Source organism: Argopecten irradians, chromosome 7 (assembly GCF_041381155.1).
Source record: "Argopecten irradians isolate NY chromosome 7, Ai_NY, whole genome shotgun sequence".
In the NCBI taxonomy this organism is placed as follows: domain Eukaryota; kingdom Metazoa; phylum Mollusca; class Bivalvia; order Pectinida; family Pectinidae; genus Argopecten; species Argopecten irradians.
This window is the reverse complement of record NC_091140.1, coordinates 44,118,250-44,144,677: the sequence shown is the minus strand read 5'-3', so window position 1 is coordinate 44,144,677 and position 26,428 is coordinate 44,118,250. Positions and strand designations below refer to the sequence as shown.

Below are 26,428 nucleotides of genomic sequence, written 5' to 3'. Positions count from 1 at the left end.
ATTGGCTTGTTGGTCATGTACGGACGGTCTCTCTTGTGTGTAATATGTTCTGTGCTTGTATAATTTTGGAGGCTGCAGTATTAATCTTTGTATCTCCTTGTAATAATGGAACTCTTGCACTTTTTATAAAGCTGTCTTACTGACACCAAAAAAGACACCCCACCTTAAAAAATATAATTCTAAAGGTGAAATGTATGAATATACTCTAGCCATAACGTAACAAAGTTATCTTTTTTTGCCTATAGCTTACATCATGATATGTGGTATGTTCAGCATATACATATTTCAACATTCAAAATGAAGATATAAAGTAATCTCATCGTTTCTGCAACTCCTTTTAACAAATATGTATGTACTATTCCAACATCCCCCCACCCACCGTTTTCCAGTTTTATCATATCATATATACAAATCATATTCTCAATATTCGATATTACAAATATGCTGACGCATGAATTAATGCGCCGATGTTGGGAATCTAAATTGCTTGATTAATATCTTCGTTACATTTGGATACGGGACAGTTCGTCTGTTAACTCACTATGACGTCTTAAATATAAGAGTTGCAACCTTAATGTGAACTGATAGTCGTCTACTGATATTATAAGTGAACTTCAAAGTAAAAAAATACAAGCACAAAAAATAAAAATGTAGATTTATCCAATTTATTCCTGATTAAATTGACAGACCAAAAATACTGAAGTTTTTTAATATAAAACCTTATTTACTTCACATGTATCCTTGCTTCACAGCAATTAGGAAGTGGTATGCAAGAAGTTAACTAGATCATTGAGTGCACGATCCATCTCTTTGATAAGATTTGAGTATCGTTCATTTTCTGTTTGTACTTTTGTATGCTCAGAGTGATGAAAAGACATATTTTATCGTTTTCAATTCTCCAGTGACTAATGTTCTGGCAGTTAATTGAGTTAAGGCACTAACACTAGCCAATGGGGCCATTCCAGACCTATCGAGAACGTTCAGGATCCTGACGGTTCTCTCTGCTTCGTCCGCGAACCAATTCAATTTTATTGCGCCCATGAAGACCATGACTAAGTATTAAATGCTCTGATATTCTACATACGCCTTGGAAGAATCGAATTGGGTAGAAAAGGTGGCCGATCTGTATGACCTCTGGTACTGTAGCCTTGTAGTTCTAATTTAAATCCGATCTCATTTCACGTCAACATCAATTATGTATATTTCATTTAAGAGTAACTAGATTATCTCAGGTTCTTAACCTATGGAAGCTACGTAGGAACATCATTGTTTTATAGGTTTCAGAAAGCATGTCTTGCAGGAGTTGCTTAAAAAGAGGTGAAAATGAACAATATCTAGAATGGTTACAGGGAATTTATAACTAGATGTATGGTGTGTAATGAAGATACAATCCATAGTGTGTGGCCCTGTGTTGTGGTTTCTGTAAGTCTAAGAGTTTGCTTTAGATCCTGCCAATCGTTTTGGTCATTAAAGTACGAACGGGCAGTTTGTTTGGCGTATGTGAAATCGCAAGTGTTTCTTCATTATTTCATTGCTTTTAACTTTTGCCAGAATATGATATAAGTATGTCTCATTGTGAAAGTGTATTACTTTACTCCACTTCATTTGATTTCACCAAATACGGATTTTTGAAGAAGAAAAAACACCGAATGCCGTGATTTGATATAATTGGTTTAACGTTTTATTACCAGCCCTGACGTGTCAAGTCGAAATATCCGCAGAAAAACTACTGATCAGCGGTTAGTATTGGCAACTGTTACACATGGTTTTCGAATTCGCGACCCAGTGATAGTGTTTTAATATGTCGGGTCATTATAACCACTCGATCACCGTGGCCCCAGCAGGTGATGAAGCCAAAGTGATATCTTATACCAAATACCATAACACGATATAAGCAGATCAAACTTAATTCAACATTGATATAAAATGGGGTATGTTTGTTGACTTACTTCCCTTCATGATTAATTGATTTCTTAAATAAATCGTAGAACAGATTTAACCTGAACTGTCTACATGCTAAAATGATTTGAGTTAAAGGTTATACAATCAAATCAATATAGAAAATCAATAAATCAAAGATCGCTCAATTCAGATATCGTTTACCCTATGTTGTCTTCATTATAGTTACCACACAGCTTCATGTTCTTCTAATTTCATCGGAACCCCAAGCAGCATTCTATTAAGATGAAATAATTGTTTTCAGTTTTTTCCTATAAGCAATTACTTTCCCTATCAAGACATCTTCTATTCTAAAGCTACCAAACAAACATTAGTTTTACTACTTTAACAGTAGTCGTGTAAGGTTTCTGTAACACAGTGGCGTAGTATTGTAGAGACGATGAAACTATAGGTCACAGCGAGGGGCCTTGAGATTGGACATAACTGTAAGTCTCAGAGACGGCAGAACAGGGACTCTTTGTATCGATTTTCGCCTTTAGTTTTCAACATAAAACTCACCTTTGCCACTAATTACGTTGAGGTATTAGATCTCCGGCGGGAATTTATCTCCTAGAAACTAAACTTCGTTTGCCGGTGTCAAGGTTGCTAAATTTATTGTGGGTACCACAGACTGTTAAGAATACAATTTCGTTTATGTAGGTCAGTGTACCCATACACTTCTTCTCTAGACTTTCGGAGAATCTCATATCGCCGACGTCCTCATCAAACATTCAAACGGTGCTCGTTCTTCTTATTGTCGCTTTAAGTATGTAGTCTCTATTGCTTTGTGGAATTGTTGTTCTCTTGTAACCTTCGGACTATCATTTTTAACATTGTCCACTCCCAATTTCAATATCTAAGCGTATAGCCAATGTCACCCTTCCGACAGAAATGACCTCATCAAACCCTTGGGCTAACTTTTTAACTTTCTAGATGGCAAGTTGCTGCAGGATATGACTTTCAAAAAAATGTTAACGTTTCAGGACGTAATGATTACGTGTGTTTGAGGCCGCAGTATGTTTGTCCTTTTCTCTGTGTTTGAGAACATGACATTATTGCCAGTACGTATAAATTCACTTTTAAAGCCATTTAGATGTGTCAAAATTACACGGCATCTAAAGATTGGTTTTGCTAATGACATAACAATGCATAACTAGACATATTGTAACATGACATTTTAAAATCCAAAAATAATTCAATATATAGTAAAATATGCCTCGAGCACTGTTCGTCTGAAATGTAACATCATTGTATCAAATCGGATGAGCACGAACCGATAAGAATAGCGGCATACAAGCCTGGATTACAGTCTACGGCTGGTCTACATAACGTTATTATCTGCTAGAATTAGATCAAAATTACTCAAAACCCGTTATTTGTTATTATTTGAACCAGACAGAGACAACACGATGTCCTCTTATCGTCTATGCTAGCCTGTTGCTGGCGGTATCCTCGAAGTTTAACTTGTCTGAGTGGGCGAAGACAACGTACATGTTTCATGATCAAAATGCTGTTAGTACACGTTTGTTTCGTGTTTTTGATATATATCTTCTGAAGCATCATTATATATAAGTCTATTTTCAAAGTGACTATATGATACATGTTCTAACTTTTCGATAGAGCGGACATGTTACAAAATGTATGCTTGCTTCAATAATGTTCTTATGATTTCATCATCTATCTTTATTTAAACTTAAGGATATGAAAATGCTAACAATTTATATATGATGTATGTAAATCGTGATGCGTTTGAGTGAATATTTCACAAATTTCTTTATATAGTTCTATTGAAAACAGATATGGATTCATCTTTCAGATTTATCATAAAAATGTTTTTCAGCGTGAGCGCATATTGTTGTTTTGAGCTTAAACATTCTACTTTCTAGTGTAAATTATTTATAGGCTGGGAACGGCGCCTCATTTAATTTTAGGTGTACTATGATTTTAATATGAGAGATCGATCTGAGACTTGATTTCCATTCCTGGATAATAAATGGATTACAGATCGTTTACGATCGTTTGATAGTACGAGACAAAAATACATTTTGCAAGGTGTCGTTTCTAAAAACTCATAAATAAAATCGTCATATTGGAAGAAATAACAGACTTAAACTGGTACAATAATAGCAAGATCATTCAACGTGACATCGTGTTATATAAATCTCATTTAGTTTCTGATTTATTAAAGTGTCTTTGACATAATATACCAGCTACTATGTATAGAGTATCTAGCCAGTCGGCTGTAGAGAACGCTTGCGAATAAGGTGTTAACACTGTACGTAAGTCAATGATTTATCTCAAAGAAATGCAAACATCGTCTTTGTTTGTTATCATGCAATATCATTCAAATACAGATGGTTATTATCACTCCGGTTGAAAACCTATCTGACAACACCCCCATTAGGGGTCACGTTTAGTTGACCTTTCGAATTAGCCAATCCAACTGCCGCTTCTAGAATCATCGGGGACAAAATAGTTGGACAGAGCTGTTTATATAGTCATCTGGTCCAAAGAACACAAACAAATGCATACGTATACAAGGACGAAATGTCGTTTTCACATTATGTAGCTAGTAGGTGTAGAAAGTAATTGATCTGAACTACAGCTGGTATAAAGGTCACCAGAACATGACCCCTTATGGGATGTGATCAGATCCTCCATCAAACTGGATGGTTATAAGGATCTGTATTTTTATCAGTTTTCATTAAGATCTAATGTGCCGATTGGTCAATTAAATTAATTTTGGAAATTACTTAAAAAAAATATATTTTTTCAACTTGAATAAGGTACTAACTAACACATTACAGAGAAACGACAGTAAGAAATCACTATAATTACAACAGCTCACCAGATTCTAAAAATGTCAGTTATGTATGTGTTAATGATCTCTTCTAGATTACCGAGTCAATGGTATAATTATTGAGCGATGAGAGCATAAGTTTTTAAAAAAAATCTTAATTCTAGAGCACAACCAAAGAGCACATTCCTATAGATGCAACCTTGTAGTAACCTTGGCGGGGTCGGTAAAGCTATTGAGTACATTTGGTGTTAATTATCGGCTGTGGTGTTAGCAAAATATTAGTTTAACCGGAACAACGTCCAGCAAAGCATACAATAACATAGCCTTTATTATCCATACAGTTAACACCTAAGAGTGCATTTTCCTATCCAATACACTGGATATAAAAACCATCCCGCGAGAAAACATCAATAACTTCATATTACCCCTTTGAGATCAGTATATGAGCCAATATATTGCTTTACCTACATCAAAACAATAGCACTTCACTGAAGAGATGCTGATATACAAATACGTAGTAACTGGTAATAAGCGAGAAATATATATCATTACCAGCATAATGATTAACCCAGAGATATGTTCCGAGCCAGTAGCGGACTGAACATGCACGTTCACGTCAAATGCTCGATTTGAAAACATGGAGTAAAAAAGCAGTTCCTAAGGTCAGTAGGTCATGTCAAAGAAAGTAAACAAATTTATAGTAAGTCAGTAAGGGGATGCAAACGGACATAATTTCCCAACTTTAACTTATCAAACGCGAACGGTTATACCATCCAAAAGTGAATGTCTGGAATGAAGAGCTATCGTACACATCAGTATTGTATGGGTTTCTAATGGTGCGGTACGTATCATTTTCACAATACATATCAACGGAAAACCCATTTATTATTTATTCTGGCTTGTTATAAGTTATTATTTCACATCGATACACAACCGTTTGAGAATCAAAGAAAAATTAATATTCTGTAAACTTCATTGTTTTCGCGTCACTTCATTTCGTATCTCTCAAACTCAACACATTCGTCAATATATAAACTCGTGATCAAGAGCTGTTAGGTATATTATAACGTTTTAGATTTACGTTCTATACCAATACTCGAGATGCAGTTTAATTTGCTGCGTTTGAGCTATCTCACAAACATATATGCAAAAACATTATCCCGCGAAGTTAAAGGAGTTTACATAAAACAATTAAAAAAATACAGGCCCACTACCTTTCCGAGACTTTTGATTTCTGAAATGAGATTGTACAACGAGATCGATGATTTATAGAGTCGCAAAAGTTATTAACTTGCCGTTAATAGTACACTTATCGTCGCCTTCTGAAGAAATTCATTTAAATAAATAAAATGTTCATTTTCATAACGCGGGTCTTCTCATGTTTCGCCGACGTCCTATATACGGCGTGGTAGTTGAATGTCACTGCGCCAGAAGGCAAAACAACAAAATGACTATCCACTGTTATCCTATATTACGCAGGAAATCTTGCATATGTTTGGTGTTGTAACCTCATCTTGAGCCATCGATATATATTTTCTTATACTACACTACTGTTTTTTAGAAACAATTAAATTTTGCTCCGGAAAGGTAGTGGGCCAATAAAAAGAAATAGTTTTGCGTGAAATAGCAACAGATTCTATGGTAAGCATTATTTAAAAGAATATTATTTCTTATCAGTAAGTAATTCCTTACAATAACTGTTGTTACCTTTACTCGTTCAACTGCAATTGTGTTTGCTGTGATAAAAATAATATTTCGTTTCGGTGGTAAAAGATATATTTTCTAACGTTCAAAAAGATATTTCCAGAATCCCCGATCTTAGCTGTTGCTATTTGTACAGACTACACGTATAAATATACAGAGATGTTAGAGAGGGTGAGAGAGAGAGAGGGAGAGTGGTTTCTGTTTCACGTCATGCTGGTTATCAAGGTAAAACAAATGAATCACTCAAACAAAGATAGATTGTTGTCATAACATATAACGATGAAATAACGCAGGTACAAACATTACACTTACGTGGAAACAGTGGTACAAAAATAAATAAAACGTTTACCATGCTATTCGTCTTAAGCCAGGGTGATGATCGTTGTGGCAGAAAACGTGTTGATGATATTTTTACTTTTGAACCACGGGATGGGTTTTTGTGGGTCCTTACACAAATACACAGCATCACTGTGTAATTTACACCCTGTATGTCTGACTAGCATCACCGAATAATATTCTAACCTTAATAGCATATATACGTGGTTATGCATCACGTGGTTTTGATGATACTATAAAATCATTTCATGGGTTTTTAATTTGAAGAGCTTTCTTTGACAAATCTTTTGATTGAGAGTTACTCCTGTAGAAATTCTTTCTCAAATACAACATCGAGCAAAATTAATTTAATATGCATTTGTAAATGTTTTGTTTCCGAAAGTTATCGTATCATTGTCGTTTAAATGTTCATAATTACCGTATTGCTCTTATTCTTGGATATGAAGAAATTATATTTGTATATATAACTCAAAAACCTGTTAAGGCGTTTGTTTACAATTTTAATGATTTGATAGTAGATACTATTTACGTCAGATTTTCAATTATTTAACAAAGTTGTTTCATTTAGGTATGATTAGAAACTTAACCAATCAGTTCAATCATGTATAAACAATAAAACTTGATTTTAACGACAAGTTTTCCTATCAGGGCATATCGTCATAAACCTCAAAGTTTTAACGGTCCAGATATCGCCCTTCTGACTAAAGACGTCTTTACTATATTTTTGTCATGTACGAATATCTTGGGATCATTAATTCATTATTTTGGACAACTAATAACGTATTAAAAATGTCTAATACGTTGAGAGTCAAAATTTACGATTATCGTAGGTTTTTTTACTGACACCTGATACCTCTTCATAGACATCAATCATAAGGTGATATCTGCTATTTCCGGTGTTTTTGTGACTGATACAGATAAGAAATTAATCATTATTATTTCATATTTAATCGTTTTCGTAAATTAGTAAATTAGACACATACATTCTTAATGGTAATCTTGTATATCCTAGAAAATTACATTATAATAAAGCAAATGTTGATTAAATAGATTAAATAAGAAATAGTATACAATATACATGTATATAGTATTTTGAATTTATTTAAAAATTTCCGACAGAGCAACCACATTTTCGTCCATCAACACTGCATGTAATATAAATATTTAATCCAAATTAATACCATGTTTCATCGCCCACGTAATGAAATCAAAAGTGCCACTGAACACTTATGATCGTAATAAAATGTCGATTTTACCCTGGGTTATAATGAGAGAGAGTATTAAACGTGTTCAATGTCTTCATCATCTTTCAACTGCCAATTTCAGTTGTGTATGAAGGTTATTTCCATTCAACGTCTTTTATGTAATAGTAACATCGAAGCAATGAATAGCTACTAGAGAAAAACATTGCTTCTATCCCAGCGTAGGTTTCAGACAGTAAATTTATCTACTTAAACATACCGTGTAATATGGCTTATTCAACGATGAATTTTGTGATTTATTCGAAAGCACATATGAGAGTAAAATTTTCCAATGCATTCTTCCCATGGCAAATATAAGTCTTTGAATCTTCAGAGCAGAACACATCTTGTTCACATGGTAAATATAAGTCTTTGAAACTCCACAGAAGAGCACATCTTCTTCACATGATAAATATGTCTGAATCTCCACAAAAGAACACATCTTCTTCACGTGGTAAATATAAGTCTTTGAATCTTCACAGTAGAACACATCTTCCTCACGTGGTAAATATGTCTTTGAATCTCCACAAAAGAACACATCGTCTTCACATGGTAAATATAAGTCTTTGAATCTCCACAGAAGAGCATATCTTCTTCACATGGTAAATATAAGTCTTTGAATCTTCACAGTAGAACACATCGTCATTGCAATATATCTCGGACAATATATAACAGAGCTATCATATTAACATTGCAAAGTGAGAGATTTTATTGCTTATCGTATCAAAGGATTGATCGATGCATGGGTCCTTGTAAAATTGAGCTCACAAAGCCATCATGCTTTTTTTGTATTTACATGAAAAAGAGGCAACAACTATGAAACTATGACAATCCATTTATCCACACAATCATGATAACTTGCTTGTAATTAACATTTGGATTACTGTCAACATATTTATTTTAACGTTAGTTTTATGTAACCGTTTTTTCTCGATGCTTTTTAAGGTATTTCCAGTATTAAACCAACTGAATTGTGCTAATTCACATCCGCTCTGATAAAAAATAATAGTCTACATTTTCTCGCATTTGCGCTAAAAATTAACTGCGCTAAAATAAGAACGTCAACAGTAATTCATATCTAGTTACGATAAACAAACTGACTGTTTTGTAACGAAAAAAGGAGCACGAACGTGTATTTACTAATCAGTCCGAAGTACAGGAGACTTTTAACAGAATTAAGAATATAATCAGGGATTGGATATAGTACCTTAACTCCACAACCACCACGTTAGGAGATAAAACGTTGTCTCTGCGGAATAAGGCAGTGTAAGACCCAATAAAACGGGATAAATCGTTTCCGTAATGAGATTTTTGTGTTTCATTTCGAAAGATTTGTGCTTAGTTGACACAAACGACTTTGTCGTAAAATGTGGCCTCGCGACCGATTTTGAATTCCCGCGTCGGCACACTGCCACGTGCGTACGCACGTGCGAAAAAATCGGTTATTGACCTATGGAGACCGCAGAACCAAATGATTTTCCATAGACGACAAGGTAAACGTTTGCCACTGTCCAGGTTAAATTAACTTTTCAAGTTCGGTCATTCATCGACAATTATGAAGAGAGTCATCTCCCACAACTGTGAATAAAGCTTGGTAAAGAAGTACCATCTTGCTTAACTTTTTATGGGGGGCTTCGTCTTTCTATCTTGATTATCTCCCCTGTTAGAAACAGACTGAAAAGAATTCCAGAATTTCTTAACATTTTAAACATCTACATATATTGTCCTATACATTTAATAAACTTTTGAAACTGATGCGCCATCAATACCAAATCAGCAGCCTCCGAAACAGTCACCTCCCCACAAGGGGATTTCCAGAAATCATTTTTTGGTTTGATTCAGCGGTACCTATATTCTGGTGGAAAGGGTTATTTTTCAAACTTATGAAATGGTATAATCCGAGGCTGAATAATTTTGGAAACGGTCGATTTATTCCTTGCTTTATTCATCACCAGCCTATTCAAGAAATGACGCCATCATGACCTTGTTTCTTCACTTGATATTGTTTGGCAATTTCCTTCTTATCCGTCGGGTGTAGTTTCTGTATATTTGGATTGTTATGTCGTCAGCTTAAAACTTTTTGAAATACATTTTTTCTTTTGAAATAGCTCAATTTATACGGTACCGAAAGGAAACATTACGCTGACGACTATATGGATTTACACAGATTGTTGTATTGGCGTTTATGGTCCAAACTATCTATAGCAAATGTCAAGGTGACGGAACAGGCGAAAACAAAAACATAAACATATGAACAGGCAATGCCTTGTGGGACAATAGTCTGTTAGTTTTTATTATATTTATGACTGCATTTATGAACTCATCTGGCAGCCTATCTATTGACATAAACCACCTCTGGTAACTAGGTGTCCTATAACCAAAATGGTGGTTAACTTCATAAGAAGCAATGACCTCTATACCATTTGCAAACTATTTGGAAGAAAAAAAAATGTCTCAACATTAAATGTTTTATCTTACATCTTTTATTTGCAAAGGCACAGACTGATAAAAATGAAATACATTAATGAAAAACACATTTAGATTAAGCTGTAGCTGTCCTTAATTGCCATAGAATCGAGATTTTTTTTTAAACTAGAATGCAATGCCTTTTAAGCTTATTTAAACAAATTTGACAATTGCAAGTATCCTTGATGATATTTGCAAAATATATGTACCTCGGTAGTGTCTGACATTGTACTCTTGAGATATAAACTAACTGTTGTTAAGCCATTCCAGAGGCATTCTTCAAGGTTGGAAGATATTATAAATATTACTTACACATAAATATACAGAATGGCGTCTGGTATATGAGTATTTAAGGTTCCAAGCAAGTGAAATTGTGTAAAGTGGCTGCTAGTAGTATCTGACCTATCGGGCGCGATCGAGGGGGCGTTGAACCCATATTACATGTAGCCATACCTGATCATCAGGGAATAGCGGGTAATCTTAATCATGTTAATGCACCTTTTCTTCTTTTAGTTGTCTTTTTATGGACAGTCTTCAGAAAGCATTTTATACTATTGCAGCCATAGTAGACCATCTAAAATGTGAAAAGGTAATGTTTGATCATGTGACTTTTTCATATGTTGCATTTTAAAAATATAAGATCAAAATTATTTGAAGCTGCAGTAAAAATGGATAAATGGTCACCTTTTCGTAACTGTGTACGGTTGGTTTCCGTATTATTGGAAATTCATAGCTTTAGACATATGACCGCATGTCCTTATTATCGGCAAAATGGTTTTGATGAATGGCCTTAAAGCGTTATCGTGCTAATCTATTTCTAATTATAAGCGAAAAAATGCCATTGAAGTCCCCGGAACATGGTTATTAATCCTGGTAAATCTGCTTTAAAAGCAGCGCGTCTGTTTACACAGGAAAAGGGCAAACAAAAGAGGACATCTTTGACGCATTCCGCGTCATGGCAACCGTAACACTAAAGACTTCCGTTCTAGTTCCACCGTCCGTGTCTGTGAGACGTCTATTAGAGGTATCCGACCATCAAACCCTTTAGATTGGTGGTAACACGGGACACGTGTGACTAACAAAACAAAAAGGATGGAAACATTTACTAAACGTCCCGTAGCCAATAGAATGACGAAGAAATTTTCCAGCTGTTCCGATCCGAAACGTCACGTCTATAACCCTCAGCTGGGAGGGTTTAAAACGTGATGTGTTTAAATCTGTAAACATATAAATGGCCCGTAGCTATGGAAATGTCAGTGATAGACTGATGGCCGGAAGTGGATTAGCGTTATCTTTATGGGATAGGTCAATCACCTCTAATACTGCGTGTTAGGTACATGATGAACAATGACCGCCCGGGCAGGTTTAGGACTGTAAACTTATAATGATCACTACATCTAGATCCTGCTCATACTACACTGTAAATGATAATGAACATATTGATCACGACTGCCGATGATGATTTCGTGACAAGATGACAATGCCTGGCTGATATATATAATGATGCGAAGAATACTGAAAACAATACATGTAGTGTGGAAATTAAGCTGTTTGTTGACGAATTTACATTGTATATGTTCGTTAAACGTAGTAAAATAGATTAGTGTGAAAAATAAATGCAACATATTCTAGCATATAGCCTATGGGAAAAGTAACAAAGAAGTTCATATCCATTTTCAAAGACCAATAGCTAGCAATAACCTTAATATTCATTTTTGATATTTTCCCAGGCAAACATCCGCTAGATACTAGCACATGGTCGCGATCATGTGCGAAATTCATAAACATACCACATCTGAAATTAAAACTGAGTATACAAACTCATCTTATTAAGTACTTAAGGTACCAAAATTATTCTCTCAAAGAAAATAAAATTGAAAATGTACGTTGATGATGCAGCGAACAGAAATTCCACCGGAAATATTTATACAGCGCCACCCGGTGGTGTACATAGAACCACCTGGCTCTGAAATCCAGCTGGTCTCCTTGTCCTGTTTGCTGTAGAGCTGTTCTTTAATTACATGAAAATCGATTTAATAATTGCTCACATACAGTAAACAGTAAATATTTATGTCTTGCAAATAATTCGATTAGGTTCATGATGGTTTTATATTAGCAATAGCACACTCTCTCGAGATCGTTAAGCCAGAAGGCGGTCAGGCGCCGGAACTGTGCGCCGGGCTTGCAAGTTCTCTAGAGGTATGTTCAATATACGATAGATGGCTGTTAAATGGACTTGTTATATGGAAGTGATATTAACGTGTTTCATCAATTGTACACATCAAAAAGGTAAGGGGCAGTAATTTAAAATGTTTAGAGCTGTAATTTATCTTGGTTCGTAAACACTACACAATCAAATGGGAGTGAGTTGAAATGTACATGTCATTGTCACAGGTGAAACACTTCCAGTGTAAAAAGGTAATAGTTATGTATGCAATGTATTTTATAATTCATCAATATGAAGGAATTGTATTGTACATGCAAAAGCAATGCGTCTCACTGTCCATATAAGATCTGCAATTAACAATTTACAAAAAAAAAAATATTGTAATTAAAAAAAGTATTTTCACAAACATACGTGATGGAATGTCAGTGGGAAAGGGTCAAAATTGTAACTCAAAATATGAAGGAATCCCTATACAATTTAAGGTGATGCCCCCAGGGAGCAAGGAGGATTGTGTACAAGTTTTGCAACTTATTTGAAGCCTCAAAAATGATAGAGTGCACAATACCGTACAATATTAAACAAAATGAAATGTGTAAAGACTGTAATGATTGCTCAATTGTACATGTACACTACGGTAAGGAAAATGTTGTCATTATTCATGTAAAACTAAACGATATAGACTACAGTGTATTTGTTTGTAATTGACGTTAGAGTAAAGTTCTGGTTTTTATCGAATTTAAAGCGACTAATGCATTATATTTCATCGCTGAAATTGAACAGAAGCCAAGAGTTATGCAACTGATCATATATGCTATATAATGTATTAGTTGTTTTAAATGTAGCTTATAAAGCAGATGAAATGCCTTATAATTTACAATACATTGTTTGACTGATTTCATGTCTCTGTGTCACAGATACATTTGTATGTCAAACAAAACAGTGGTATTACATGTATATATAAATATTATTCCTTGCATACACATTATACCTAACAGCTGTTTTACATATTGATTTATCAACTTAACACTGGAATGTTGCAGTTATGGATCATTATCCGACAGGAAAGTACAAACAGTGTAACTAAAGATTATCTTTACAAAGCCAATTACTACTCGCGAGGGAGTGAATGATCAATCCTTTCATCTAATTGTCTTTTGACCGAAATAGAATCTATTTCAATAGCTTAAAGCTTATACACGATTATTCGATACATATTAGTCATTGCTCATATTCCTTTGTTAATTGCTATAATTTATATTTGATTTGATTTTTTCCCCTTTTCATTAAAGCTGACAATGCAAGTTAAAAACATGCAGTTGAAATTAAAAAAAAAATATTAACGAAATTCCTTGATAGTTGTCGCTCGTTCGGGTCAGGTACATAGTCACGTGTATATGGTCAGTTGAGTGCGTCGGGTACGATGATATACGTGGAGATATGTGGACGGATTATTTTTGGATTTCTATTCACTTGCGTTGGAATTTTATTTTGAGAAACATCTAAATGACAACTTAGAGGAGTTGACATGTTTTCTTGCTAAAAAAAGTCCCATATAGTTTTACAGGTGAGGGTTTTTGTTTACCTATTTGTAGGTGATATAACCTGTGGACTGCTAGGTGTATAGGTATATGACTGAGCGCACGTGTGTGGATTCACGCGCTTTATATAGGGGTCGGTGAGTCGTCGGAATGTAAAACAAAAATGGCTGTCCTCAACCGGGGAATGTCTCATAAACGATTCTTGGAAAAACGAGTATACTTATTTTAAAAAAAATCATGTTAATAATTTTAACTTGCATTGTCAGCTTTAAGAATCTTTTTCAATTAATTAATATTTTCGATAAATAATTTGTTCGTTAAACTTGTTCATAACGAGAAGATGAAATTGAATAAGAAAGTAGAAAGAAGAGTGAATGCATAAGAAGAAAATAGAAATGAAAATGCAAGGAAATAAGAGAAAACGTATGGAATAAAGGGAAGTAAAAACAGCACATGTACTAGATTTTAGAATGCTAAAGCATGATAGTGAGATAGAATTGAGAAAATTGAAGGGAAAACATTGTTACAGGGCAGGAAATAGACTGGTCATCAGACCCTAAGTCGTTGATAAGGCTTTCTCAGCCGAGTACTAGATTATCTCCCCTAGTTTGAAACTAGAATCAAACATACAGTAGATACAATAATAATCAAGCCAATTTTAGTGGGTTTTTTTTTTTTTTTTTTTTTCTCAATATTTTTGAGACCGGTGGCTAGTCTAGGCAGAAAAGTAATAACGAGGTATAGAGGAAAACTGAAAATGTAATGATATATCGAAATGTCATAAATGGCAGGTGCGGAAGAGAACAAACTAATTCACGATTTAAAAAAAACAATTGTGGGAGAAAAGCGTGTACCGGTAAATAAACCAGTTTCACACCAGATATATATAGTTTGGTCTAAGTATCCAATTTCGGTGTTATGTCGACAGTGTTGGATCGAATTCGTATGAATATGATTATGCTCACACTTGTCAGATTATTCGATAGGGCTACAGACATTTTTGACAAGTAATCGTATCGTAAATACAATGTTCATAGACCAGCGTCGGTCATATGTACTTCATCGAATCATATGACTCACAAACATTGATGATGCTGTATCATTTACAAATACATTTTTAGTAAATATAAAATGATGGCAATACCGAAAGTACACTGTAAATTGAGAAACAATTGATGATAAAAATGCTAAGCTCCATTGTGTAAAGGATGATATGAATTTGTTTAAATATACCATATTTTGGTCTTGAATTTAGTTTTTTTTTTTCAATAAATAAAATGTGAATATTTTGTCGACCATTGACTTGAACAGGAAAAAGTTACGAGTGTCTGATCCGTCTATAACTTTTATATCCAGTTTGGTTCCAAATCTTACTTTAACCAGGTATCTTTCTAGTCACTTAATTTCACAATTTCAATATTGTGGAAATAACATTTCATGAAAATAGTACATCCCCTGATCTGCTTCAGTTTTACTATCATATATTTTAGGGGTGGATACAACGACAGTGAAAGTAACCCCTAGAGCATCGATAATGACAATCCTTAGGAAAACACGTTATCTGCATTTAAACTAGAAATAATATTATGTATGTAAGACATACCACGGGACGGAATGAACATATGTCGGAATGAACATATGTGGCACAATATGTTTCCCATTGCCATCAAACCCTTCCCATTGCATGGTAAAGGCTAGACTGGCCACCAAACCCTTCACATTGCATGGTAAAGGCTAGACTGGCCACCAAACCCTTCACATTGCATGGTAAAGGCTAGACTGGCCACCAAACCCTAACTTATTAATATAACTTTCTTTACCTGATTATCACCTATTAGGTTGAAACCTAGGTCGTTTTCGATAATACGGATTGACTGGTTGAACTTAGATGTCCGTTTATGAAGAAAAGACTAATCTGGTGATTCTGGTATTGATTTCAGACGAGCCTTGATACTTAAAATACCGACTGTAACATACGGTCGAACCGGTTATTCAGATTTAAACGAAAACGGCCCTGGGATCAGATATGTAAAGGAGACAAACATAATCAAGCCAAATTTTAGTGATGTTTTCGATATTCTAAAGACTGGGGGTCATTCTAGGTTAGGGCATACAAGTTATTAAGGGGAACGTTTTCCCTCACCTGATGCCGAAATGTACTTGATGATCTCTCAGTCCAATGGATTTACGGGAATGCAGACCGCTGTGCGAGCCACAGTAAATTCTGTACTAGAGGACCAGCCATTATTAACGGCATAAACTAACTCCAGAATTAATACTTATCTGGGGCAATTACGATCATGAGTTAATAAAGTGTACTTGTTTCAACCACATATATATAAGTTTTAAAGCTTATGGTTGGTAGTCTGAATAAAGAACGACAACTCCAGGTTTTTGTATTAATCGACAAGTAGTTCTCCCATTGGATAATCAAATATATGACCCGTGCGTGCTGACGCCGTCAACGCTCAAGGTCGTAAACATGCAGTAGCATCCAACACAACTAATTGCATGTTCAAGGAAAAATTAAAGCTGACAATTTAAAATTAAAAAGATATTGTGAAATTATAATGTTCGTTTGAATTATTTGTGATGTGTGTTGCCCCTGTGGTACATTATCGTCCAAGGACCTGACAGATATTATAGCCTGAATACGAGTCCGGGAAAGGGAACTAGAAATATTTTTATATATTATTATATTATTACAAATATTCTTCACACGAGTGTTCGTTAAAAAGGAAATTAGTTTTGATAGAAAATGTATACCTCCGTGTAATATGAACCATACTCTGGTTTCCTTATAAATCACAATGAATACATAACAATCTTTCTTAGCGACATAGGAAGTCAGGTTTGGATTGGAAGAAGTCATCAGCTGGAATTCATGTATTGCCGAATATAGAACAATAAATCAATCAATCGTGTTTAATTCATAATTACATAATTTACAATGTCCCCAATGAAACAACAGTTGATTTTCTTGCTAGCGTCTTGTATTTGGTTGAAAAAAATGTCATTTATGGTATTTTGAGTTCTTGTTAAATAAAACATGTCCTTTGTTTATAAAAAATGAATGTTACATATAAAAGTAACTTTTATTTGATACAATAAGTATTGGCCTCATATATAATTATCATCTGGAAACACGCATTACTTGTAACGCCATCACTGTGTGGACAAATCGCTCTCGTTTTCTCTTTGATCACGTTCTTCCTAAAAACAAATAAAAAGAGAAAAATTGCAATACGAACCTTTGGAATACGTTTTAGGTGTAACTGGATATATTCAATAATAAATATTCTATTTATACTTTCAGCCTCATGACGCAATGAAAAGAGATGGTTTTCATACTGGAGCAACCGGAAGCTATCAAAATGCATCCAACTTGGGGATGTACCACGTGAATGTAACCTCAACGACAAGTAACAACGACACTTCAGCGCCCCCTACCGGAGAAATAAACAACTCCTCTGCGCATGTGCCTTTTGGTTCGGAGGAGTGGTACAAGCAACAGCAGAAACAGTTTTACGACTCGTACGATCCGAGTGTAGGATATAATACCGCGGCAGTGCTTGGTGGCATGTTGGTGCTACTTGTAGTTTATGTGTTCTACCGGACTAAAGTTAGAAAACACCTGATAGGGCTGATCAGGTATATAAAAGGTCAGTACAAACTCAAACACCAAGCCGACTACGGTGCGCCGGAATCCGCCGAACAAATGACATACTCGTTCGGAAACGGACCCCAGGCTTCCGAAGGACATGACAATCACCCTGATGGCGATAATCCCGCTCTTAGTGAGGTTAAGTCGGCTATTCCGGTTCAGTTTCTCAGTTTTGATAGCGGAACTTTATCGGAACATGCCAACACAATCGGTGCTTGTAATCGAGAGGAAATATTGAAGAGAGTTCGGCCTACTATATCAATTGACCGACAACAATCGGAAGATGAACCTAAACAACTCCCGGTTGTTGTCATGGACATGGAAATAGCCACAGCGGACTGGGTACAGAAACAACATCAACTACAACACCAGTTCCTAAGTCCAGGTGGAATTATATTAAAAGTGAAATCGGACACAATATGTCCCCCAAACAACGACAGTTACCCGTCCGCCCAACCTGTTCACCAACATGTCACGTGTTGCTCTAACCGTCATTGTGTCAATGCTAGGAGACGACAGTACAGCTGTGGTGCGCGTTCACATTATTCTCTGGATCTTAATAAAAGCATGCCGTTTTTAGAAGTTAGTGATGCAATGATGAGAGGTATGGAGCCTTGTCTCCAAGGTAACCGTAGAAAGGTACAGCTCAAAGCTACAAAATTTCCAAGTGTTTCATCAGAACCTAAAACTCCGCTATTGATAAAATGTACAAAATTTTCAAGTCTGTCGTCCGAGCCAGTGCGCGGTAGGCCGTCAGAACTTTCATCACAACCAAGTCAGGATAGCGGGCCGCGTACACCAACTTGTCGCACCCCTCAACCGAGGACGCCAATTCCGCGCTCACCACAACCGCAGCAGCGTCATCATACATTAGTGAAACAAAATACATTGTCACTTCCGGTACAGCAGCACATGTTATCAGTACCAATGCAAATGCCTAATCCGCCATCACCTCTTCTTTTACGACCTCCTCCTCTCCAACAGCGGCCTCAACCGTCACCTTGTCATAAAGCATCCTCATCCTCATCCCAAACATCTCAAAAACATCCTACTCCCCAACACATCACGCCTATAATAAAAATACAGAACTACGACAAATCACAACGAAGGATGAACTCAGTGTCGCGGAAGGAAAGTGTGGATCAGGACTCGGTTAGCAGTAGTTCATCGGAGGAGCCCCAGATCTACCGAATACCAGCCGAGCAATGGCAATCCCCCAAACCTCCTCGCAGGGGCATACTTGTGCGCGAGAACGCCGTCACGAGTCTCAGTGCCTGTCCTGTTTGTGATAAACTACAAGCTTCCCGGTCTCCGCGGAAACAAGTCAGTCTTGACACGGGTTTCCATCAACTCCGTCTCCCCTCCCCAACCCCAGGGTCTAACTCCCATAGTGTCCAAAATATGGAAACACCTTTATAACAGTTTGCAAATCCGTAGTTGTTACGTGTTCCCAATAGTTGCCATGGTTTCACATTTTCTGTATATGTCAGTCTTAATGGTCACATGGTTCTCATGGTTTTAAGAAGTGTTCAATGTCCACGAAGCTGTCTTAGTTTGAAGTGTTCCCCATGGCTGTCATGGTTGTCATTGTTTTATGTTCCCTTTGGTTGTTCATTTGTAAAGGTTAATTGGTCGTGCGAACCTACTGGTTGTCATGGTTTCTGTTCACTGTCAGTTTTGTTATCCTTCTCAGCTAAACAAAATAGTTACCTATTTTTCTTAAATATTATTGTTAAATAGGAATTCTTATCGGTAACGTAAGCGACATTCTATACGTGTGTTTTGGTATTTTTATATCCTAGGAGATTTGACAATAAGTGATATTCTATATTTCATGTGTTAATGAGGTAAACGACACAAGTACAGTACGTCCCAGGAGGATTTGTCCTCTTCCTCTCTCAACGGTACGAGTGCAATACGAGTAAGGGAATTCACCTTAATACCGACCACCATAGTGCTATATCACTAAAACATGCCGCGAAGACACCAAGCAACACACCCCACCCGGTCACATTATACTGACAACGGGCGAACCAGTCGTCCCACTCCCTGTATGCTGAGCGCTAAGCAGGGGCAGAAACTACCATTTTTATAGACTTCGGTGTGTCTCGGCCAGGGGACAGAACCCAGAGCCTTCCTCACAGGGGCGAACGCTCAACCCAAGGCCAAAAGTAAGGCGGTGCCAAGGGAGGCATTAGGAAAGATAAAGTCAGTTAGGAAGAAGAGAAACGATAAGATCCTAAATTTAGTCGCCTTTTACGATCATGCACTAGGAGCAGCAGGTACAATTCTAACGCCTGCAGGGCTAACGTGAGATAAACATAGATAAACATTATATAGGTACATTATTAATACCACTCGTAAGCTATTCCTACAATAGTTTCTATATTTGATAAACCCTATGTTGAAAACTGGAGAAATGGTTTACTAAAGAAATGGTTTATACAAAGAGGTTTTCATACAGTTCGGTACAGTACAGTAATATGATTTACAATACGATTAGGCACTTAGCTTTTCTTACAAATTATCACAACATTCCCACCATTCTCGCACTATTTTACTACCATTCGAAACTACAAATTTGAACAATGTTGTACTACAAATATGTATGCGTTGTTGGATTTTCTTTTTTGCAATATATTTTATGTGAACGAATATTCAACGTTTCTCGATTATGAATTTCAAAATTTTGTGTGCAAGGAAGCCATTGTGTTAAATTTGCTTGTTTTCCTTACTATGATTGACTATAGTCAAATAATTATCTATATACCTTTTGATTAAGACAAAAAAATTGAATTTTTTACAATATCTTCTGTGTCACATTTGGTTACCTTCATCAACAAATTTTCAAACTATTTTATATATTTTTTCACCTATAATACAAATGATATTTTTCTTTAAAACGAAAGTACACTTTAATATAAAACAATTAATAATCCAATATGTTTATGAGTGATGAAATATTAATTCTTTCAGCAAAAGTAATTAATCACCGGATTGCTGTTCTCTTGACTAGATCGAACACAACATTACAAAATTATCGAACGACCATATGAAAGCCTAATAAGATGTATATACACAATAGTTGGAGCAGGTCTCGGGGTAAACTATGGAAAATGCGCCCTCCCTGCAAGTACCAGTACAAAGTACGAAAGAGTGACATGGACAAATGAACATATATCAATCATGAATCCAGTGTACATACAAGTTACCTCCCCTTGAGTGGCCTACCTCATTTCTTTGAAACTCACAAATGTAATCGTACGTAGTTTAGTATATTAAAACACAAACACAACCTTATGAGCCAGTATTTTGATTAATTATATTAATGTATGAGAGTTTATTTACGATATTAATGTACAAGTGGCTGTTAAAGGGAATTACATTACATATGTACAATTGTTTGATTATTTTAATGTCCTATTAACAGCCAGGGTCATATGTACTATGTACAAGTATATATCAAGACATAACAAACTGGGTTATCTGTCGTATTTTCCAAAGCGCAGCCAGGCGGTTAATCGGAAAACTATGATAGATAATCAACGAAACACATGCTTGCTGTAAACCAGTTATGATCGCATCCGATTAAATTTCGCGGGAATTGTAAATTGCGGAAATTCGTCGCCAAGAATATATCAGTCTTAATTTAATTATTAAGTCTCCGTGAAAAATGAACATGTAATAAAACGCTAAATTATGTCACAGTAAAATATAAGTTGGTTTACAGTAGCCGATCATTACATTGTCTTTGTGTGCAATATATTTCTTATGTGACTGACAATGTAAAATTCATGTTACTGGTATTTTTCAAAAGTGTATCTCGTGTGGACGTAAACAACTGAGTGAATGTATGCGTAATATTGGTGAAATTAACATGTGACACTTTCAAATTCCAATTTTATTATTGAAGTCATGTCGTAAATGAGTACATGTAAACCTAATGTACATGTAATGTATGTTTATAAAATGACGTGTACATGTGTTACTGATAGAGAGCACGTGTAATATAACTGATACTACGCACGCGTACAGAGTGATGAAATGAGAATGTGTTATATGCATCCTGGGGTTAAATTGTGTTCCATCGATTTATTCTGAATTATGTTTTGATAGGAAGTCGTTGACCATAACACTATATTCACATTTCCAATACAATCCAACTATGTAACCTTACAAAGCGCAATCGGCATTCATCAGCCCATGAACTGCCATCCGCTCATTATGACGTCAAAATTGTCGTTTCATTAATCATAATAGACGCATGATGTCTAGATTTCATCACAAATTGTAAATATATAAATGTACTATTAAATATAGGCAGAACCGGATAGCGCATTTCATTAAATTTGTCGCTTTTCAGTTGGCATTCATACTCCCATTAATAATTGCCAACTGATTGCAATTCAATGCTTAAATATCAACAAATAATATTTGGGTTTTCTATAGTTACTATAGATCTAAATCAGTAGATGCGGTAACCATTGACCGTGCAGTTTTGCGTGTGTTCTAATGTATCCGGGTACGTGTGTATGGTACAGGTACTTTTTTGTACGTGTATGTGTTCTAATGTATCCGAATGTTATAGATACGTGAATGTATTCTTATATATTTGAGTAAGTGTGTATGTTATAGATACCTGCGTGGGTATGTGTGAATGTTATAGATACGTGAATGTATTCTTATATATTTGAGTTCGTATGTATGTTATAGATACCTGCGTGGGTATGTGTGAATGTTATAGATACGTGAATGTATTCTTATATATTTGAGTTCGTATGTATGTTATAGATACGTGAATGTATTCTTATATATTTGAGTTCGTATGTATGTTATAGATACCTGCGTGGGTATGTGTGAATGTTATAGATACGTGAATGTATTCTTATATATTTGAGTTCGTATGTATGTTATAGATACGTGAATGTATTCTTATATATTTGAGTAAGTATGTATGTTATAGATACATGCGTGGGTATGTGTGAATGTTATAGATACGTGAATGTATTCTAATATATTTGAGTGTGTGTGTATGTTATACATGAGTGGGTTATAATGTTTTTCTGTGTGTATATCATATGTACGTGAGTTTGTACTATGTTATCTATTATTACTTGGTTGTTTGGTGCATTTAAAATTAAGGGGCATACATGTTGTTATTTTTCAGTGTATCGCCAACAGAAAATCATCAGATCCTTTTGTTCAATGCTAATAAATATTGCTGAAGGTTTTTTCCTATAAAAACAGTTAACAGTGACTTTGTAAAACTAGCGTCTCGAACGCAGTAGTAGTCTGATGTACTCTGATCGTTACTACAGGTATTTTGGTTTCGTTCAATCACAATGATAAGCATACATGTACCTTGTGATCAACCCACTTTGTTAGAAGCTCATCATGTAGCGTTGTTTTACTTTTTCATATTAACGGATCATTTTGTTGTTACAAGTCTTTGCCGGGAATAGAATTGTGTACCTTGTATTAATATTATCGGATACCTAATGTTAATGTTATTATTACAGTTACTCATAAAATCAATATGTAAAAATTATTGTTGAAACATTGGCAGAATAAAAACTTCCCTCTACCGATTTGTACTCCGTCAATTATGACTTATATACAACAGAAAACGATAATTTTTTATCTAATGAAAAATTAATATTTATAGGCAAACTTTGTGACGAAGACGCTTGTATTAGATAAAGCGCCAGAGTGAGAGAGAATGAGCGGGCAAACTTGTGTATTTATATCTTTCAATTTGGTGGACAACGTGCCGGCATTATTCAGTTATACGATATCATTATGTTAACAAGTACAATTAAATGCGCCTGATCATGTTACTGATATTGTGTCTTTCATGACCCGTACAAAATAAAACAAGGGATGTATATTGTAATGTTGTCGTTCTCTTGTTAATGCTATATAAAGAATCCGGTCGATATTGACTTATATATGTACCTTAAAAGTGCATATTTTAGCGGTAAAAATTCTTTCAGCTAAGATATAAAAGTGACATTTATATGTTCTCATTGTTGTTAAAAGCAGTCCATTTATTACATATGCTAAGAAAGCATTCATATAAAAGTACAACTTTGGAAAATGAGGTAGAATAACCAGGTAGCCCTAGGAGGTTTGGTTTCATGGAAAGGAAATAAAATTTTAAAAAATCTATTATCTTGATACCATTCCATATTGTAAAGAACGAAATTACTGATGGATCTTTGTAGCTATTTTAGACCGCCATTGTACTTTAAAGATACTCCACCGCTGACAAATGGTCTTCTCTATCAAAAACATGAATAGACTTCAGTTTTTTCTTCAGTTACAAAAGTAACTTACTTAACACAATACCGCCATTGAAAATTTTGAGTTTTTTTTTTACTAAAAGAAAAAGATATTAGAAATAATTTATTGCGTCCCGAAAAAAAATTTCCGTGGTATTATATCCATTATATAAGGAATTACTGATTGCACATGTACCAAAATCAAAATAAATTATTTGATATTATATTTGTGTTAACTTAATAAAACATATATATAAACGTTTGATTGGATCCCGTGTCCTCTGGAAAATCCTGTTGATATTACTTCTTTGACCCCTCTATATATATATTGATTAAACACCAGTTATTGCTCAAAGGACGAGTATCGTGTATACTCTGACGGCGGTAGAGCATCTTTAAAGCAACGAAAAAGACATTGTTAAACAAGCATCATTGTCAGTATGAACATATATATGTAGTATTTAGTGTTGCAGGGGACGTAACTCGAACATTAAAAATAAATTCTCATTTAGTTGGTTTCCGTTTCACCTGCAGTAAGAAATCATTATCATTCGAGAACGTGTCAGTTTTTGGTAATTGAGGGAAGCCAGATATCTTTGATAAAAACACCAATCTGCGTCTTGCCTATAACCTCTTGCCATGTTATGCTTGAACTCAATAATAAGAGGTTGAGTAATGTCGTACTCAAGATACAAGTATACGTTTCAATTAAACAAAAATTGTCCATTATATTTTTTTATCAAACGACGATTGCTTACAAAATACTTTATTTATACTTTAATGTGAACATGTTGAGCCTCCAAAATTCTAAGGTATCGAAAACTAATGTCACATGGTTCATAGGGATATAAAAAAAACTGTAATAACATTAACAAATTACTATGACAAGATTTTTTAAAATTCATTAATGCTGCTACACCGATGACAGAGCATAAAGGATACTCTTCAATTAAACAATAATTGGTGTTTAATTGGTGTATACGTATTTCTAATTGACACAGTGACAGAAAACATAAAATAATTATTTTTGCCTTAAGCGAATGCGCAATAAGTATATAATTCCATATAGGACATAGTGCCAGGGATGCAATTAATTACATTTAATTTTTTTTCTTGAAGGAAAAAAAGGGGGAAAATTTTAGGTACAAAAATGGAACACAAGATTGCTTAGGTTGTGTAAACCACTTACAGAACAATTGTTCCGTCGCCAGCTTCTGACTACAACCGACTACAACACCAGTTTAAAGCGTTATCGGGAAAAATATTCTGAAAGACAGATGAAAAAAATAGCACCCTGTTGAATTCCGCTCTTCAACCGTTGCAAGATTTTTTACGCCAACTGATAGTTCCCATGAAAATATTTCACGTTTTTCTAACTCATTATCACTTATCGAGACATTGTATTCAATACAGACATACATTCTGTATGTTTGCCACCTCGTACAAAGACAACTCAGCAGCCATATGATAGCGCAGGTAAGCCTACCTGTAGTGTTAACTATAAAAAATACATGGCTGGGTCTGCCCTGCAGTCAGTGCGTTAGAATTGTACCTGCTGTCCCTATTGCATGATCGTAAAAGGCGACTAAATTTAGGATCTTATCTATTATCTTTTTCTAACGAACTTAATCTTTCCTAATGCCTTGTCTTGGCACCATCTCACTTTCGGCCTTGCGTTGAGTGTTCGCCCCTGTGATGAAGGCTCTGGGTTCTGTCACCTGGTCGACGAGGCACACTAAATTCTATAAAAGTGTTAGTTTCTGCTCCTGCTTAGCGCTCAGCATACAGGGAGCGGGACGACTGGTTTGCCCGTTGTCAGTATAATGTGACTGGTTGGGGTTTGTTGCTTAGTGTCTTCGGCGGCATACTTCAGTGATATAGCACTATAAAAAGGGCAGCATTTCACTATACAAGGAGACACAACATGAATATATCACAGTCTCCCAAATTACGCACCTCGCACACCATACACGCAACACACCGTATACATAGGAGACCGTCCTTACATGACCATATCTGTTAATAGGACGTTAATTTATCAAACAAACGATTAAGGCCCATGGGCCTCTTGTTAAAAATGGATCAGCAGAAAGTGCAAGATGTTGAAGAAAACCAGAACCTTTGGAGGAGAGTGTAAAGGTGCAGAGAAGAACCGCAGAAGCCTTAGAAAAAAATTGAAATTACAATCGCAGGATGCAGAAGATTTTTCTTTTACCTTGTCAGCAACATTTTTTTCCTTAATGTGATATCAACTTTTTGGAGTTTTTTTAATTAGTGTATTGAAAACTGCCTT

At 35.3% G+C, this 26,428-nt stretch overlaps 1 protein-coding gene across 2 annotated transcripts in view; it reads left to right on the top strand.

The window, feature by feature from the left end:
* LOC138328570 (uncharacterized) overlaps positions 1-23,737 on the top strand; it is a 38,309-nt gene extending 14,572 nt beyond the window's left edge. Inside the window, exons 1-2 of one of the 2 annotated variants that reach the window (XM_069275440.1) lie at positions 12,651-12,774; positions 17,507-23,737. In XM_069275440.1, coding sequence (XP_069131541.1) covers positions 17,519-19,273 — 1,755 coding nt within the window. In that variant the 5' untranslated portion in view covers positions 12,651-12,774; positions 17,507-17,518 and the 3' untranslated portion in view covers positions 19,274-23,737. Of the gene's footprint in view, positions 1-12,650; positions 12,775-17,506 lie in introns of those variants that run through there. The other variant, XM_069275439.1, reaches the window with a different exon arrangement.
* Positions 23,738-26,428: the final 2,691 nt, after the last annotated feature.